Source organism: Natator depressus, chromosome 25, assembly GCF_965152275.1.
Source record: "Natator depressus isolate rNatDep1 chromosome 25, rNatDep2.hap1, whole genome shotgun sequence".
Classification (NCBI taxonomy): Eukaryota; Metazoa; Chordata; order Testudines; family Cheloniidae; genus Natator; species Natator depressus.
Genome location: NC_134258.1, coordinates 10,846,432 through 10,864,009, shown reverse-complemented (window position 1 = coordinate 10,864,009; position 17,578 = coordinate 10,846,432). Strand labels below are relative to the sequence as shown.

The 17,578-nt window shown below is 54.6% G+C and overlaps 1 protein-coding gene across 1 annotated transcript in view; it reads left to right on the top strand.

Moving 5' to 3' along the window:
• POLRMT (RNA polymerase mitochondrial) overlaps window positions 1–17,578 on the top strand; it is a 34,021-nt gene that overhangs the window by 13,675 nt on the left and 2,768 nt on the right. The window contains exons 7-19 of the mRNA XM_074939230.1: window positions 642–803; window positions 1,188–1,358; window positions 2,459–2,692; window positions 5,079–5,867; window positions 6,903–7,025; window positions 10,481–10,603; window positions 11,754–11,933; window positions 12,772–12,858; window positions 13,400–13,513; window positions 14,916–14,968; window positions 15,598–15,696; window positions 16,289–16,361; window positions 16,912–17,003. Coding sequence (XP_074795331.1) covers window positions 642–803; window positions 1,188–1,358; window positions 2,459–2,692; window positions 5,079–5,867; window positions 6,903–7,025; window positions 10,481–10,603; window positions 11,754–11,933; window positions 12,772–12,858; window positions 13,400–13,513; window positions 14,916–14,968; window positions 15,598–15,696; window positions 16,289–16,361; window positions 16,912–17,003 — 2,300 coding nt within the window. The remainder of the gene's footprint in view (window positions 1–641; window positions 804–1,187; window positions 1,359–2,458; window positions 2,693–5,078; window positions 5,868–6,902; window positions 7,026–10,480; window positions 10,604–11,753; window positions 11,934–12,771; window positions 12,859–13,399; window positions 13,514–14,915; window positions 14,969–15,597; window positions 15,697–16,288; window positions 16,362–16,911; window positions 17,004–17,578) is intronic.

Below are 17,578 nucleotides of genomic sequence, written 5' to 3'. Positions count from 1 at the left end.
GGCTATCCAGCGAAGTGCTGCCGGAGCCTTAAGCCCAAACTGTGCCGGGGTTTACAGCAATATTGGAAAGTCAGTAAATACCCACAATTCGAAGCTAAAGGACCTCACTAAAAACAAGCAGGGGACTACATCCCCCCCGGGTGTAACCCCCTGCTCCACTGGGTTGGGTTTGTGAATGACTCGCTCTGGATTATCTGTGGGCGTTCCATGCAATAACTGATGCCCTAGGGGTAGGGGAGTCGAGGCTGTTCTGTGCACTGTGTAAACAGAACGCCCAGCTGAGAGAATGCGGAGATTGAAGGCTGGAGGATCCCTTTGCTTGGGGAGTGCCCCCTGCTGGTGCATTCGGGGAAGCGCTTCCTCAACTCACTGACTCTATGGAGCTGCTGGTGGTTGCGTTGGAGGGCAAGAGAATTAGTGAAAACGTAGCCAGAGGCAGGCAGTGACAGAGAGGAGGGTGGCAGCGGAGTTCTGGCCCTGATACTTGGAAAGGGGGTGAGAGCCTGGTGTGGATCTCTAGAGACCAGTGGAATGGGGAAGCCCACTGGCAAACTCCTGTGCCCTCTGTTAGCCCACACCTGCCTCTGCGCTCTCACTGTGCGATCGCCGAGCAGCTGACCGCCTTGTTTGCCTGTGTGCAGCGGGAGCTGTTGACCACGCTGCGCTCTGAGTGGCGGAAGTCCCTCCTCCAGACCCTGCGGGAGTCTAAGATCCACATGGCGAACAGGAGGTCCTGGCAGATGAGCCTCTATCCCTACCTGTGCTTGCTGGAGGACGAGGAGTACGTGGACATCATGCTGCAGGTAAGACGCCTTCCCCGGCCCCATTAGGCCACTGTGCAGGAACGGAAGAGTCTCGATGCCACTGAGTGCCCCCGTGGCCGATGAATCAGGCTTGCAGCTGTGCCGTGGGGCACTGTCATGGGGGTATTTGCATCTGGGCCTGAAGAACCAGAGCTTGTGCTGTGAATCTGAACTAGGTATTAGATCAGGGCCACGTTTGCACCACGTGCTGAGTAGCAAGCCCATGATCTCTCCCAGCTGCTCCTTCATCCTGATCTTGGCTGTGTCCTGCTGGCTTTTGTCTGTCACACTCTCCCTTTGCTGTAGTGAGCCTGGGTGGTGCCTTAAACGCCCTGATTGATTTGCCCTTCTCCCCTAAGACCCTCGCTGCCTCCCCCTTTTCAGAGCCTCTCCAGCCTCCCTCCCCAAGGAGAGTCCTTGCTGGTTTTAGCTAAAGAGCTGGGCACCAAGATCTACAACAAGTATGCCGTCCGGAAGAAATCACGCAGCCGCCTGGTGGAGAAGATCCGGAAGATCTATGACGAGTACGTCCAGCTGCTGGCGAAGGATACCCAGGTAGGCCTGTCTTAGCTCCCTGCCCCAAGGGTGAGGGGTCCCCCAGGCTGGTGGGCCGTGGCGGCTGGGTGTGATAGAGACAAGGGCAGATGTAGCTTCCATGACCTGGCCCCGGGGCCTTGTCTCAGGCTCTCCAGGCGATCTGCCCCAGTAAATGCAAGCAGCTCTTTGTGGGGAAGCAGCCTGGGCAGCAGATTGCTTCCTGTGGGGGCAAAGGGCTGAGTCTCTGTCTGCAGGATGCAGGCTTGTCAGGCTTTGGTGTCCTGAGTACTGCTCCCACAACACCTAAGATGTTCGGGATTTTCCAGAGGCTTTGGGGTTTGCTGTCAGACTAACGCTCCCCACTGCAGGACTCTCGACAGCTGAGAGCTGGAGGAGTCCTTGACCTAGGACTCGGTAGGTTGGAGGCTGTCTCCCAGAGACTGCGGGGTCTGGAGGGCAGACTCTGCTTCTGCAAACGTCCAGGGCTTGTATCCTGGGAGGGCATCTCGGGAACTGCAGGTTCCGGAGAAGAGGCCACAAGAGCTAACGAAATCACTAGCCTGTCTGGTGTGCCTGGCAGTCTCTTCCCACCCAGAATGAGCTGTGCTGGCAGAGTCGGAAGAGTCGCTCGGGCACTGATTGCCCAAGCTAGATCTTGCTCTGGCTCAGGAGCGACTCTCTGGGTTTGTACAGCATAAGTGCTGCTGGTGAAGTTGGCTCTCCGAGCCATGTATATGAGTGGGAGGTGCAGATCTGGAAAGGCAAGTGTCGTTGCAAGTCCTGCTGGAGGTGGGCTGGCAGAAGCTGCTTGCAGGAAGGCGGCCCCTTTCCTGCCTGCACTGACCATGCCTGTGTGTTTTTGCTCCTCAGCTGTCCCTCCTGTTAACATTTACACAGCGTGGCTGCCCTGTGGGTGTGACGGGGGAGGGACGCTCCTCGGCATGGCTCCCAGACACAGCGCGCGTCCTCGGCTGCCCCTCTCCAGAAGGCGCCCAGTCCCCAGAGGCAGCCCGGAGGATAATCTGACCCAAATTCCAGACAGCTCAGTCAGCCCCAATTAATCTCTCGAGAGAAATAATTGCTGCTCATGCTGGGCCATTTTCCTCCTACTTCCTCAGCTGGATAGTTACCTGCCACGGGAGTACTGGGAGAAGCTGGAGGCTAGCTCGGGGTCCTCCCTGCTCAGCAAGGACTGCACCTGGCCTCACATCCTGATGGTGCAGCTGGGCGCTCACATGGTGGAGCTCCTCGTGCAAGTGATCAAGGTGCAGAGCAACATCCTGAACCCCAGCTTGGAGGTGAAACTCATCCCCGTCCTGTATCACGTCTACTCCTTCCGCAGCAGCCGGCAGGTAAGGGCCCCAGGGCGGGGAGGGGTCTGTAACCAGGCATCTGGACCCTCCATCAGAACAAACCTGCTAGATCATCAGGTCTGGCCTTCTGCCAGCGCCAGGTGTGGTCCCCTCATCCCTCTGGGGAGGCATCGCTATTAAACTGAACATAAGAACGGCCGTACTGGGTCAGACCAATGGTCCATCTAGCCCAGTATCCAATGCCAGGTGCTTCAGAGGGAATGAAGAGGCAACCATCAAGTGATCCATTCCCTGTCATCCACTCCTGGCAAACAGTGGCTAGGGACGCTTGGAGCAGGGTGTTACATCCCTGCCCATCCTTACTAATACCTGTTGATGGACTTCTCCATGAAATTATCTAGTTCTTTTTTTAACCCTGTTATAGTTTTGGCCTTCACAGCATCCTCTGGCAAGGAGTTTCACAGGTTGACTGTGCGTCGTGTGAAGAAAAACTTCCTTTTGTTTGTTTTTAAACCTGCTGCCTATTAATTTCATTGGGTGACCCCTGGTTCTTGTGTTATGTGAAGGAGTAAGTAATGTTTCCTTATTCACTTTCTCCACATCAGTCAAGATTTTATAGACCTCTATCATATCCCCCCTTAGTCATTTCTTTTCCAAGCTGAAAAGTCCCTGTCTTTTTAATCTCTTCTCATACAGAAGCTGTTCCATATCCCTAATCATTTTTGTTGCCCTTCTCTGTATCTTTTCCAATTCCAATATATCTTTTTTTGAAATCTGCGCACAGTATTCAAGGAATTGGTGAACCATGGGTTTATATAGAGGCATTATATTTTCTGTCTTGTTCTCTATCCCTTTCCTAATGGTTCCTAACGTTCTGTTAGTGTTTTTGACTACCACTGCACACTGAGCAGATGTTTTCAGAGAACTATCCACTCCTAGATCTCTTTCTTGGGGTCTAAATTCGCTGTGACCACTCATCATTTTGTGTGTGTAGTTGGGATTATGTTTTCCAATATGCATTAATCAATATTGAATTTCATCTGCCATTTTGTTACCCAGTCACCCAGTTTTGGGAGATCCCTTTGTAACTCTTCACAATCAGCTTCGGACTTGACTATCTTGAGTAATTTTACCACCTCACTGTTTACCCCTTTTTCCAGATCTTTTAGGAATATGTTGAACAGTACTGGTTCCAGGACAGACCCCTGGGGGACCCCACTATTTACCTCTCTCCATTCTGAAACTGACCATTTATTCCTACCCTCTGTTTCCCATCTTTTAACCAGTTACTGATCCATGAGAGGGACCTTCCCTCTTATCCCATGACTGCTTACTCTCTGAAAGTCTCTTAAATACACTGTATCACCCTTGTCCACATATTTGTTGACCTCCTCAAAGAATTCTAATAGTTTGGTGAGGCATGATTTTCCTTTACAAAAAACATGTTGACTCTTCCCCAACAAATCATGTTCATCTATTTCTCTGTTCTTTACTATAGTTTCAACCAATTTCCCGGAAGTCAGGCTTACCGGCCTGTCAGTGCCAGGATCGCCTCTGGAGCCTTTTAAAACAATTGGCGTCACATTAGCTATCCTTTAGGCATTGGGCACAGAAGCTGATTTAAATGATAGGTTACATAACGCAGTTAGTAGTTCTGCAGTTTCATGTTTGAGTTCCTTCAGGGCTCTTGGGTGAATCCCATCTGGTCCTGGTGACTTATTACTTTTTAATTTATCAGTTTGTTCCAAGACCTCCTCCAGTGACACCTCAGTCTGGAATGCCTCATACCAGCAAAGGGCTATGGTCAGGCACATGTCATCTTAGTTCTAGTTCCTTTCCTTCCTCTTCCCAGCTGCCCTGACGTGTGTGTGTGTGTGTGCCCATTGTGTGACTTGCATGCATGCTCCGTTCCACTAACCAAAAAACTTCCTCCTCTTCCTTCCCTCCCCTCTATTCAGTTCCTGGCACACCCCACAGCCTCCCCAGAAGGACAGAGGGTCATAAACTGCCCCCGACGGTTTAGACACCCAGACCCGCTCCAGCTGGGACACCCGTCTTGGCCTCGCCAGCTCCAGGGTGTTCAGAAGCTTCTGCTCCTGCAGCCCCACTCCCCGTAGCTGTGATCCTTGCTCATGTGCTGTGGGTTAAATGGATCAGCAGGTTTAGGGCAGCCATGTATGTTGGATGAACTAGAGTCTGTCAGTTTGTCTGACTCCGAAACGGGGACACTGGGGTGAGAGGCCCCTTTCCCCAGCAGCGAGCGAAGTGAAGCCACAATGCAGCGTTACAATAACTTTGCATTGTGCTGCCTGCCTGGACTCTCTTTGAACCCAGTCTGAAGGGAGTTGTAGCCCCCTGTGTCGCTAATTAACTTGCCCCCCGTCTCCCCGCAGAGCTTCACCCTTCTTTAATTCTGCCCCCCCAGATCGGGTTTATAAAGCCCCATCCGATCCTCACCCAGATCCTGTCAAATGCTGCCGAGACCACATTGACGTTCGACTCCTTTGTCATGCCCATGCTGTGCCCCCCGGTGCCATGGACCTCACCACACTTCGGGGCCTACATCCTCCTCCCCACCAAGCTGATGCGCTGCGTGGAGGGGGCCATCCAGCACCAGCTCCTGCTGGAGGAGTGTCCTCGCAGCAACCTGCACTCAGTCCTGGATGCCTTGAACCAGCTGGGCAACTGCCCTTGGAAGATCAACCAGCCCGTGCTGGATATCATCATCTCCATCTTCAACGCCAAGGGCAGCGAGAAGCTGGACATCCCGCCGCCCATGTCGGAGGCCCCCAAGCCATCCATGGCCCTCCACATGGGGCCCGGCACTCCCTGGAGCAAGTCATCCCTGAAACGTGAGCTGACGCAGTGCAGGAAGAAGACGGCAGAAATGTACAGCCTGCGGATGGACGCCCTCTACAAGCTCTCCATAGCCAACCACATGAGGGATAAGGTGTTCTGGTTCCCCCACAACATGGACTTCCGGGGCAGGACCTACCCCTGCCCGCCCTACTTCAACCACTTGGGCAGCGACATCACCCGGGCCATTCTGCTGTTCGCGGAGGGAAAGCCACTGGGGGCGCGTGGCCTCGACTGGCTCAAGATCCACCTTATTAACCTGACGGGGCTGAAGAAGAAGAACTCTCTGCGGGAGAGGCTGGCCTATGCCAACGAGATAATGGAGTTGATCCTGGACTCTGCTGACAACCCCCTGACGGTATGTAGCCGGGATGGTCTCTCTGGCTTTAGAGGGAGCCCAGAACAAGCCTGGCACTGCTAGCCCTCAGGGAGAGGCATCAGGAGCTAAGCGATAAAGCGGTAGCCTGGAATCCAGGACCTCTCGAGGCTGCTCTCAGCTCAGGTCCACGTTACAAGCTTGTGCGGGCAGAGCTGCGTCGGTCAGAGGTGCAAAGAGCTGTGATTTCCTGACCAACCCAGCTGTGCCCACAAAAGCCCCAGTGTAGACGCAGTTATACCGGCAGATCTGTGCTGTTACTGGGGTAGCTTGTTTCGCTCAGTGGGGCTGGAATAAACTCTGCTGGCAGTAGTGCAGGTTTGCCGGTAGAAGCTGTGTTCGCACTAGGAGCGCTTGGCTGGTATTGTATGTGGCATCGCTACCCTGGCAAAGCGCCCCTAGTATAGACGTGGCCTCCGGGATCCTGTGAGAGAGGATCTTGCCCTGTGCCCAAAGTGGCAGCCGGTGGGTGCCTGCCCACCCTGGGTGGCTTTATTAATATTCCAGTAGCACCCTGGGGTCCCAGTCCAGATTGTGCTAGGCCTAGTGAGAGACAGGCACTGCCCTGAAGCTCTTCCAATCTAAATACAGGCAACAGGAAGGGTTGAAGAGGGATACTGAGGCTGAGACCAGGTCTACACTAGAAACTTTTGCTGGTATAATAGTGTTAGTTAGGGGTGTGATCGGCAACATTTTTATACTGGCAAAAGCCTTCGTGTCAATGCGGTTATACTGGCAAAAGGTGGTACTGCCTATTTCGTTTGGGGAGCCGGAATATGGTCTACCAGCAAAGCCCGTTTTTGCCGCTAGAAGCTGTGTCTCCGCTAGGAGGCGCTGCCGATACAGCTGTACCGGCAAACCTTTTCTAGAGTGGACTAGCTCGCCGAGGGGTGGAGCGACTTGCCGGAGGTTGTGCCTCAGGTCAGTGGCCCCTGGTTCTGACGCAGTTCAGTACCCAGGGACTCTTCTGCTCTAGTGCTGAGATGCTCTTCCCTCCCCTCCTGTCCCCCTGCCCAGGGCAGGAAGTGGTGGATGGACACCGATGAACCTTGGCAAGCCTTGGCGTGCTGCATGGAGATAGCCAAGGCTTTGAGATCACCAGACCCCACAGCCTACATCTCGCACTTCCCCATTCATCAGGTAAGGGGCCCTGTGACTGTGACTGTTGGATTCCTCCTGCATGGGGCAGAGAGCTTGGGGAGCTAACAGAAACTCCGGGGGGAGAGGACAGAGGGATGTGGGAGACTCTGGGTCGCAGGGGTACAAAGGCTGTTGGAACTGCAGTGGTGCTTGGGTTCGACCTGTAAGCAAACAGACCCTAATTCGCTCCCCTGGCAAGGACCAAGCCACTGTCAAGTGCTTCCTGTTCCAGGGTATGGACAGGAAGGATCAGCTTGCACAAATCCCTGGTCTTTTCCTCATTAGCTGCCGGGCCTGTTATCTGGGTATTTATATGGCTGCCATCCCCATAGTATCTAAACCTCTCCCAGGGATCTGTAGATTCAGTCTCACTACACACTCCTGCGGAGTAGGGAAGCATCACTAACTATGCTGTGCAGATGGGGAAACTGAGTCACAAATCTGAAGTGACTCACCCACGAGTTTGTAGCAGAGCTGGGAATTGAATCCAGCCTGACCCTGTGTTGCTTTGAATCAGACAGGCTTGCTGCAGATAGCGGTCGTGGCTGCAGTTTCTGAAAGGCACTGCAACTGCTTGGTATATGCCCCTGGGGCGGGGGATCTCTCCTGCTCTGTAGCCAGAGGGCTTACGTCAGCTGTTCCGTGTCCTTGCTCATCTGGTCTGAGGGCTGGAGCGAGCAGCTCTGCTGGCTGGAAGGATGAAAGCCTGACTCTGGATGAGGGCAGAGATGGTTCCTGCTGCGCTAAATGACGTGAGTCCAAGTGCTTTGTGCTCACAGCAAGGCCAGGCCCCAACCGGGCAGTGGAAGCAGAATAACCCTTCGCTTGGTCTACTCACACTGCCTCCTCGCTAGCGGGAGCTGCCCTTACCATCCAGAGAGGCGCTGCAGTGGAAAGGCTCAGTTGCTCTCATTAACCTTAGGCCAGTCCTTTTGCCCTGCTCCGTTCCACAGCCTGAGTGCACCAGTCAGAGGTCTGTGTCATCAGAGGATACTGGGTCATTAGCATTTCCCTGCGAGAGGGTCTGTGTTTCTCCCCTTAGAGGCTGGATGGCCCTAATGGGAGCAGGGGGAGCACGTGTCAGAAACTAACCCTAATGACTCAGATCTCATTGAATGGGGATGGGGGCAGAATGGAAAATCAAAGATCAAGCAGAGGTGCCGGGAGTCACCTAACAGCTGACCCATCAACCTCCCATTGACAGAAGCAGTTCTAACGTGGGGGCAGGGCTGCCATGGGCCTGTGGATCCCACCTCACATGTCTGCGAGGCTGCAGGTGCCCCAGGTGGGATGGGGTGGTCCTTTCTCTTGGTGGCTTCAGTCCCCCCGAATATAGACGCTGTAGCAGGAATGGTGGGAGGTACTGAGCATCAAGGCCTCTGCAGTTCAAAGTGTGTGTTGCAGGGTGGATTGATTGAAATTACCAGGTGGAAAGTCTCAATTTAAGTCATCAATTTGAATTAACTTTTCTTTTTCTAAAAAAGAGGTGCATTCTCATTGGTTGAGATAACCATTAAAACGTGTTGATTTACAGCTAAACAGAGCCTTTCCATTGGATTTGGTACATCTGTTTTCTGCCTGGGAGGGACTGCTAGAAAAATATACATTTATTTAAGCAATTATACAGCTTAACATTTTCAGATTCTTATTAATTGAACATTTTTAATATGTTAGAAAACGGGGAATAATACATTGCTTAGTTACTAGGTAATTAACTTTTTCTTCATGATTTGGGTCAAGCTGTCTTAGGATAGTAACTGGAATGTAACAAAACACACAGCAACACATAAACATTAACACCCTTAAATGTTTTGGACACACAAACTTCTCTTATCAGAACATGTTTCAGATTTTCAACAGAATGGTTTATTAAACAGAGGGATTAACCACAGTCAGTGAACTAAACTGATTATTTCAGGTCAGCCTGGGAACATTTTCAGATAAGCCTAAATGAAAGTGACTGGAGCTTAAATTCTTACTTGCCTAAGTCTCTTGAAAATGAGACAGTCTCCCAAGTTACTTAGGTGGATCTTTTGTGCCATGTTTATAAAGCTTGACTTCAGAAGTTAGATGTTAGAAATTAGATTTCATTGGGGATTGGTCCTGCTTTGAGCAGGGGGTTGGACTAGGTGACCTCCTGAGGTCCCTTCCAACCCTGATATTCTATAATTCTATGTTTATTGCCCTGATCCTTTCTTTCAACGCAACGTTTTTGATAGAGGCTCATGCATTCAGCATATTTTTTGTTATTTAAATGTTTTAAGAGATTATAATAAGTTTAGGCCTTAACATATTTTGTATTAAATTCAGATTTCATTTTAAACAGATTTACGTTTTTAAAGAAAATGTTGTCGTTGTTTAAATAAAATAAGAAGAGTCTGATTTAAATTTAAAAAAACTATTTTAAAAATGTTGTTGTCAAAAACATAAATTTTTATCCACCCTGCCATGTTGCATTTTAACTACTCCCCACACCCCCCATTCATGCCAGGCATGTTTTTGCCCGTGTTGTCCCAGGCTCACCTAGGTCCTCTGGCAGCTGTCAATCCAACTGTTGTGGGAGATTACTCAGTGGCGAGCATCTGCAAAGGAGGCCTGATACCTATCTGGTCGCCTAGACTGCAGTGCCACACCTGGGACAGGTCAATGTTGGGTTTGGTAAGGGTCAGGGTGAGGGCCAACCAAAACCCTCAGAGCTGAACACCCCAGAGTTTTGAGATCTGGAGCAAAACTCTGGCTCAGATGCCTCTTTGGTTACAGGAAGGTTTTCCAAACAGAGGAGAGGCAGCCTGGCACAGTGGCTAGAGCACTGGTCTGGGAGTCAGGAACCCTGGTTTCTATCCCAGGCACTACCACTGACGTGTTGTGTGACCTTGGGCAATTCCCTGCCCTTCTCTGGGTCGGTCTTCCCTCCCACCCTTTTTGTGTCTTATCTGCTTCAATTGTAAGCTCTTCTGGGCAGCCTCTTACCATGTTCGTACAGCACCTAGCGCAGTGTTGCTCCTATAATACAAACAATACAGAATAATAATTAACATGTTTCCATTCTTTTCTTTTCTTTTTTTTTAAATTCCAGTGAAAACTTTCTATGGGGGTAGAGAGAGGGGCTGATTTTATAAACGTCCCATGCCATGTTTGCAACTCAGTCATTGCAGCATTGGGCTAGTGCTTGAGACTCGGACAGTGACACGGATGGGAGGTGAAAGGGAAACCAATGAGTCCTTTGTCCCTGCTGGAAAAAGTAAAAAAGCCAAAACGGTGCAAAGTCAGCATTAAAAATTCTTCTGTCCTGAGCAGTTTCCAGCGACATTGGTGAGGGCATGAGAAAATCAGTGGAAATGGGGTGCCTAACTCCCTTAGGCTTCACTGAAAATCCCAGCCTTGTTTTTTAACCAAGCAATGCTCCTTTAAATGGCCACGCTCTCAGTCCCACCCTTTGTTCTTCCTGCTCACAGGACGGCTCTTGCAACGGGCTGCAGCACTACGCCGCACTGGGGCGCGATGTCATCGGCGCCACCTCGGTCAACCTGATACCATGTGACATCCCCCAGGACGTGTACAGCGGAGTGGCCCAGCAGGTGGGACAGAGCTGATAACCCTGGCAGGTCCCTACGGTTCACCCCTCTGCTCAGACCCACCGTGGAGCTGGTGGTCAGTGTCCCCGAGCAGGACAGTGCAGTGGGAGAGGAGAGGCTGAGATAGACAGCACTATCCACCGAGCTGGCTCAATAGACATCAACTGACTGGAATCCAGCGCCTGACTGTCCCTCTCTCCTCTAGAGGGAAGCACTGCGGTGGCCACAATGAAAATCCAGATGAGATTGTGCTAGAAGTGGGGAGGGTGTGATCACAGTAGACAGAGAAGGAGCTGGGACCGAGAAATCACCAAGCCAGGAACCATTCCGAGGCTTCCTCTCTCTGGTTTTCCCCTGTGTGCAGATGGGGAGTTGGTGAGACAGGGTCTCCAAGCAGCAGGGAGATGCTCTTTCTGAGTTGCTAGCACCTGGCCGGCACATAGGAGGGGAATTCTCTTTCTTTTGGGCAACGTGGGAAACTAATCTCCATGGTACATTCAGTCCTCGGCCTCTCTTGCCAAGCAAACCCCAGTCTCTGAAGTTTTGCAATATGAAATCAGCCTGTTGGCAACTGGACTGAGACCTGCCACATTCATTCCGCACACAGAAACTATCCTTAGCTCCTATCTAGAGCTTTTCATCTGTGGATCGCCACGGTCAAGTATCGTTATCCCCAATTTTCAGATGGGGAAACCGAGTCACAGAGACCCGCTCACCCAGAGGGTCACTGGCAGAGCCGGGAGCAGAACCCGGGTCTCCCAAGGCTTGGTCCAGTGCTCGATCCACTCGGACACACAGTGGACCTGACAGCCATTGGGTGCTGTGCCAGCACAGGGGTGGAAAGGCTCCGTATCGTAATACCAGTGTCCTGAGTCGTGTCTCTGTGGTCCAAAAACTCCCTAGTTCCTTTAGCTAGTGGCCTCTGCTATCCAGGGTGGCTAGCATGGAGCACAGTGTCTGTCGTGGGTGTGGGGGAGGGGCAGACCGGTGGTCTTGGCTTGGTTTCTCCAGTCTGTGTAGAGGGGGTGCAGCCCAGCTGGGCCCTGGGGCTCCCTCGATGACCCTATTCCTATGTGGGAGGGTAGGTGGGTCCTGATTCAGCGGCGGCAGGATCACGGGATCTCCCCCTTGGTTCCTCTCCACGCTGCCCTAGGTAGAAGAATTCCGGAAGCAGGACGCCCAGGAGGGCATGAAGGTCGCCCAGGTCCTGGACGGCTACATCAGCCGCAAGGTGGTGAAGCAGACAGTGATGACAGTGGTGTACGGTGTCACCAGGTACGGAGGGAGGCTGCAGATCGAGAAGCGGCTCAAGGAGATCGACGGCTTCCCACAGGTAGGGCATTCGCCCCGGCTTCCCCTCTGTCCCATCTGACTGCTGCCACTGGTTCCTGGCTGAGTTTCGTGCAGTGCCCGTTTCCCTGGGGAGAGATTTCCCTTTTCTTCCCACCCGGCACGATCCTGCCCTCTGGGTGCTGCTAAGCTGGATCCAGGGCAGGGGTTTGGCTAGTGGGGTGGAATGGGAGCCAGCTTATAGGTGGTGGCCTTTTGCAGGATGGGGTGAATTCTTCAATCAGGTGTATCCTGTCCCTTTGGCTTCCAGCATTGTCATCTGTTGCCCAGCCTCTCTGGCAGTAATAGGCCTCAGCTAGTGTCTTGTACAATACAAGGCTTGAGAGACTGCTGCTCCCTCTGGGGGCCGTATTGGCCCCCCGGAGCCCCCAGATGTCTGTCTCCAGGCAACTTGCTGGTGCCTGGGCTGGGCTAATGGCACCTCCTGCAGAGCAGAGGGTTCCCCTCGGCACCTCACAGCGGTTCGTAGCCTAGCGCTGTCCCTGTTACTTACACGGCCAGTAATGCAGTGCAGAGGCCAGCAGGGTGCCTGGTGACTTGGCCCTCCTCTGTGGGAGAGGAGAGTTGTGTTAAGTACCAGAGCTCAGCTTCCTCTCTGCCCGCTCCGGAGCCAGATCAGGATTCGGATTCCCAGCTCCCCTGAGCTGCAGTGAGATCTTGGGTCTCAGCTAGCCCAGGTGGGAAGGCAGGTTCTCCGAGGCAGTAACCCTGGAGGGGAGGGAGACATGTCAGCAGCAGCTCATCCGGGCTGTGGTCCTTCGGGTGAGAAGGCAGGCATGCCTTCATCGCAGGGACTCCCACCTTGCCTCTGATCCACACAGGAGTATGTCTGGGAGGCGTCGCATTACCTTGTCCAGCAGGTGTTCAGCAGCCTCAAGGAGATGTTCTCAGGGACTCGAGAGATCCAGGTAAGGTCCCTGCTGCTTTTCTCTGTCTGTCTCTCTCTCTCTCTCTCTCCTTCCTGCTTTTCCCCTCGCCCCCCTCCTCTTCTTGCTCCCTGTATGCCGAAGAGTGCAGCACTGCAGAGCTCCTGGCATCCGCTCCGGGGAGCGCTACAAGCAGGCTGGAGAACAGGAGAGGAGCTGGGGGGCAGCCCCTAGAGATCCCGTGTCTCCTCCCGTCACCCCGGGGAATGCAGCCCACTCTCTAACGCCAGCCCTGCTCAGGAAGTGAATCGGGGCCACTAGATCCGGTGTCTCAAGCAGCAGGTCTCTGTCTGATCCAAGCCCCACAGGAGCATTCCTGACCCCCGCCCCCACTCAAGTGGAATGAACCCCTGGGGGATGGGACCAGAGGGTGTTGTGCCATCCATGGTGGGCTCAGAACTGCCTGTGGTGGGCGGGGACGTTATGGGGTGAATCTGTCCTTAGAACCCCTGGAGCCACCGGGGCTCTTGGCCCACTGAGTCCGTGCTCTGGGGAAGCTGCTTACTCCAGTCTGTCCCTGCAGATCTGGCTGACAGAGAGTGCCCGGCTCATCGCCAAGTCCGGGAACACGGTGGAGTGGGTCACCCCGCTGGGCCTGCCCATCGTGCAGCCGTACCATCGGGCCAAGTCTACAGTGGTGAGTGCCTCTCGGTGCGGAGACAAAGGGGTTTGCAGAAGTACTGGCAGCTTGTGAGCTGGGTTCTCAGTCTGGAACATGGGGGATCTAGATCGGTGCCCCGCCAGCCACCGCCCTGGGCCAAGGGCATTAAGGGGCAGCGCGGCAAAGTCTCCAGCCAGTGCACATGTGTAGAACCTTGTTCTGTATGTGTGTGCACACGTGCGTACTTGTGCGCAATGCTGGGATGTCTCCAGCCAGTGCAGATCTACACAGAACCTTGCTGCGTACACGCACGCAGAATACACCGTGCTGTGAAGACTCCAGCCAGCAGGGGTGCCAAATCTGGTTGTGTTACACATGCACGTCGTACAGTGAAGTCTCCCGTGGGGGTGTGTGAGCGGGGAGGGTTTGTGAGGGATGGGTATGGTGTCAGGCTGCTCTCTCTCCCCCCCCTCCCCACTGACTCACCGGGGTAATTAACTTTTCGGACTCCGGGAGATGAGCCCAGCACGAATCAGGGAAACAGGATGAGAAATGAGAAGTGGTTCCCCAGGATTCATGTGACTCACTCTCGCTCCAGTCCCACACTCCTCCCCGCTGATCCCCTTCCTCTTCCTCCTCCTCCCCCCCCCCCCCCCCCATCTGTACAGTCCTCTCAGCAGCTCTCTCCCTCCTGCTCCACCTGAGCTTCGCGCTAATTCAGCAGCTGAGATTCTTGGGGGTGGGAGGAGCTTATCCCTGAGAGGAAGAGACCAGAGGGGGGCTTGTATGAGCACCGACATGCAGGGATGAGTCAGCGGTGGGGCGGGGCCAACGTTGGAGCCAGCATCCTTGGGGGGCTGAAGGGTGAGTCAGCGGGATGAAGTCAGGATGGTATTTAAGAGTAAGGGAGCTGGCGAGTAACCAGGGCTCCCCAAAGGCTCAGTGACGAGACCCCCACATGGTACCGATGTGGGCATATCAGCAGGGAAACAGATTCCTGCTTGCCCACCTGCACGCAGAATCTGCCCCATCTCCTAGCCGCTGGCACGCCACGTCCCAGCAGTTACGGGGCAGTTCAGGGTGGTCTGGCTGTCTCCAAGCCGCTGATTTGTTCAGCTGCATTTCCCAGTTCTGCTGGTGAGATAAAGGCCTTTAAAGCCAGTGAGCCAGGCGCTGGGCACCTCCTGGGAGACATGCCGGCTGGTAGGACAAAGGCTCCTACCCATTTCCGAAGATCTGAAGTAGGCTGTTCTAATCTGGCCATGAGCTCCCTGCTCTGGGAGCTGGCTGGGCCAGTTCTGGTCCTAGACTCTGCACGGCGCATGCTGGGGGCCTGTTGCTGGCATGATCCGCTCTCCAAGAGTGGCATGCCTGGGACTCCCTGGGAATGGGTAATTGTGTCTCTCTGCAGCTGAGTCCAGTCTCTGTCTCTCTCTAGCTGAACAGCACCATGCAAACCCTGAGTCTGAACGTGCGCTTTGATGCCAACCAGTAAGTACCGGACTGCAAGTGCTCGGAGCAGATTCTACATTCCTTTCCCCTCAGCCTGAGTGATTTCCTCCCCGCTCCCCGCGGTGCAGCCTGGAGCTGGGGGAGCCCTTGCCTCCAGGCGGTTTGGAGACAAACCCCGCCCCCCATCAGCAGAGCTTGGCAGATGAGTCCCCAGTAGGAGAGAGAGACACTGATCAGGGCTGCTGCTGGTATTCGCACACTCCTGCTTTCCTTACCTCGTGCTGCCCAGTGCAATGCTCAGCAGGAGTATGGGGTGGCAGGGGAGGAAGGTCTGGAGGGAATCCAGCAGCGTCTGTGGACAGCGCTGCGGGTGCAGGGCCGTAGCACCCGGCATGGCTTTCCAGGAGAGGGAAACATCTCCTACTTGCTCCCTTGTGTCCATGGACCAGTGTGGGGGGCAGCCCCTAGAGCTCCCATCGTCCCAGGGAATGCAGCCCAGGCTCCATCCCCATCCGTGCTCAGCCCACTGGATCCAGTTCCTTCCGATCGTGCAGCCCTGGTTGGCTTTACCCTGACAGCAGGTCCTGGGTGCTCTGCCTCCCCGCTTTTCCCCTCCCCTGGCCGTGGCGGGCAGCCGGGATGTCTGACTGTTCCATGCTCCACTGCAGGAAACCGGACACGGTGAAGCAGAAAAACGCCTTCCCACCCAACTTCATCCACTCGCTGGACTCCACGCACATGATGCTGACGGCCCTGCATTGCCACCAGTAGGGACCCCAGGGGCAGGGCCGCCACTGCTAGCCCTCTGCGACTCTGCCCTCGCTCCCCAAACTTGGGGGGCGGGTGGGAGGGGACAGACCGCGGAGTAAACAAGGGGCCTCTTACCGAGACCTGGGGAATCGGGTCCTCGTCTGGGGCACAGCACTGCGGGCAGCAGGGAAGAGTATTTCAGAGCCAAGAGCTCAGCTGTTGATGGGCGGGAAGGGGTTAAAGCAATCAGCTGAGCGGGAAGTGGGGGATGTGGCCTGGGCGGTTGGGGTTCCGTCTCGGGTCATCTTTGGGGCTCCTCTAGCATTGGTGGAGGCAAATCCGCAGGGTTCAGCTGCCCTTGCCAGGGTCCAGCCCTGCTCCTACAGCTGTCAGCCCCTCCCCGCATGGGTCTGGGATCAGGGAGGCACCGTACCCAGGGCGCTAGGCGGTGCCCCAAGGGATGGCAGCCCCCAGTTCAGCTCATTCAGGCCCCGGTGCTGGTGCCAGCAGGAGGGTTTGGCTGCCCGAGGCAGGGGCCTGGGCTGACATCAGAGAAGAGGGAGGGTCTCTGCGGGCGACACCTGATCTGGCTGCTCTGCTGCCTTTCAGACGGGGCCTGACATTCGTCTCGGTCCACGACTGCTACTGGACCCACGCGCTGACTGTGGATGTCATGAACCAGGTAGAGACCAGCCCCCCTCTCCCCCACCCTGTGAGCAGAGCCTCTTCCACTGACCCAGCGCGTCCTCCTCGAGGGGGCTCGGCAGGTGCTGTCCAGCCCCTGGCCCTGGCTCACGTCTCCTCCCCCCACCCCAATGACGTGGGTCTCCTTTCCCTCCCCCACCCTGTAGTCTGATTGATTGGCTGTGGGTAACCAAGGCGATGCGCCCTGCAAGATACAGAGTGCCAAGATGGCACCTACTGTTCATGTGTCTGCTGATGCCCCTCAGTCCGCAGCCCCCTGCTGTCCCAGCCCTGGGCTCCCCATGCACGTAGCTCTGCCATTGACCCTCGCTCATAATGCACGGCCCTTCCTGGTGTGTTAGCCGTGGGCTTCCCTCCATTCCCGTCCCCCTACAGCTCTGCTGACACCCCTCATTCTCAACCCGCTGTGCTCTGCAGATGCACCCCACGTTCAGCCCCGTGCAAACAGGTTAAATGGAATTTGTCTCGGGGTGAGAGGGCTGCGTGCTGTTGTATTCCACTAACTTGTGACCTCCGTGCTCTGCCAGGTGTGTCGAGAGCAGTTTGTGGAGTTGCACAGCCAGCCCATCCTGCAGGATCTATCCAGGTTCATGCTGCAGAAATATTGCACTGACTCCCTGTAAGTACCCAGCTCACCCACCCTCTCTGGGGCTCCTTCAGGGGAACTTCCTTTGTTCACTGCGCTGTGTAAGTTACGCAGACCCACAGCCTCCGGCTTGGAGCCTATCCACGGTATCCTTCCTCCGGCTGCCTCTGGGTTGCTCTAGGACAAAGATGGCCCAGTGGTTAGTGAGCTAGGCTATGGCTCGGGAGACCTGGGTTCAGTCCCCTGCTCTGCCACAGATTCCCCGTGTGACCCTGGGCAAGTCTCTCTGGGCCTCAGCTCCCTATCTGCAAAGGAGGGTGAGATCGCTGCCCTGCGTCAGAGGGGCTTTGTGTGCCGAAAGTCCGTCGAGGTTGGCAGGCGCTCAGATACTCTGGTCAGGTGGGGGCAGCTAGGCACCAGAGAGCGATACTGAGATAACAAGGACCGCAGGAAGATACTTAGATGCCCAAGCGGCCACATAGGGAGACTCTTATCTTGAAGCTGATCTGATGGTTCCTTTGACACCGGGGACCTGTCACCATCCCCTTGGCTCAGAGCCATGTGCCCACAAGCTGCACAGAGATGTGTGTGTGATTCAGGCTGGGAGC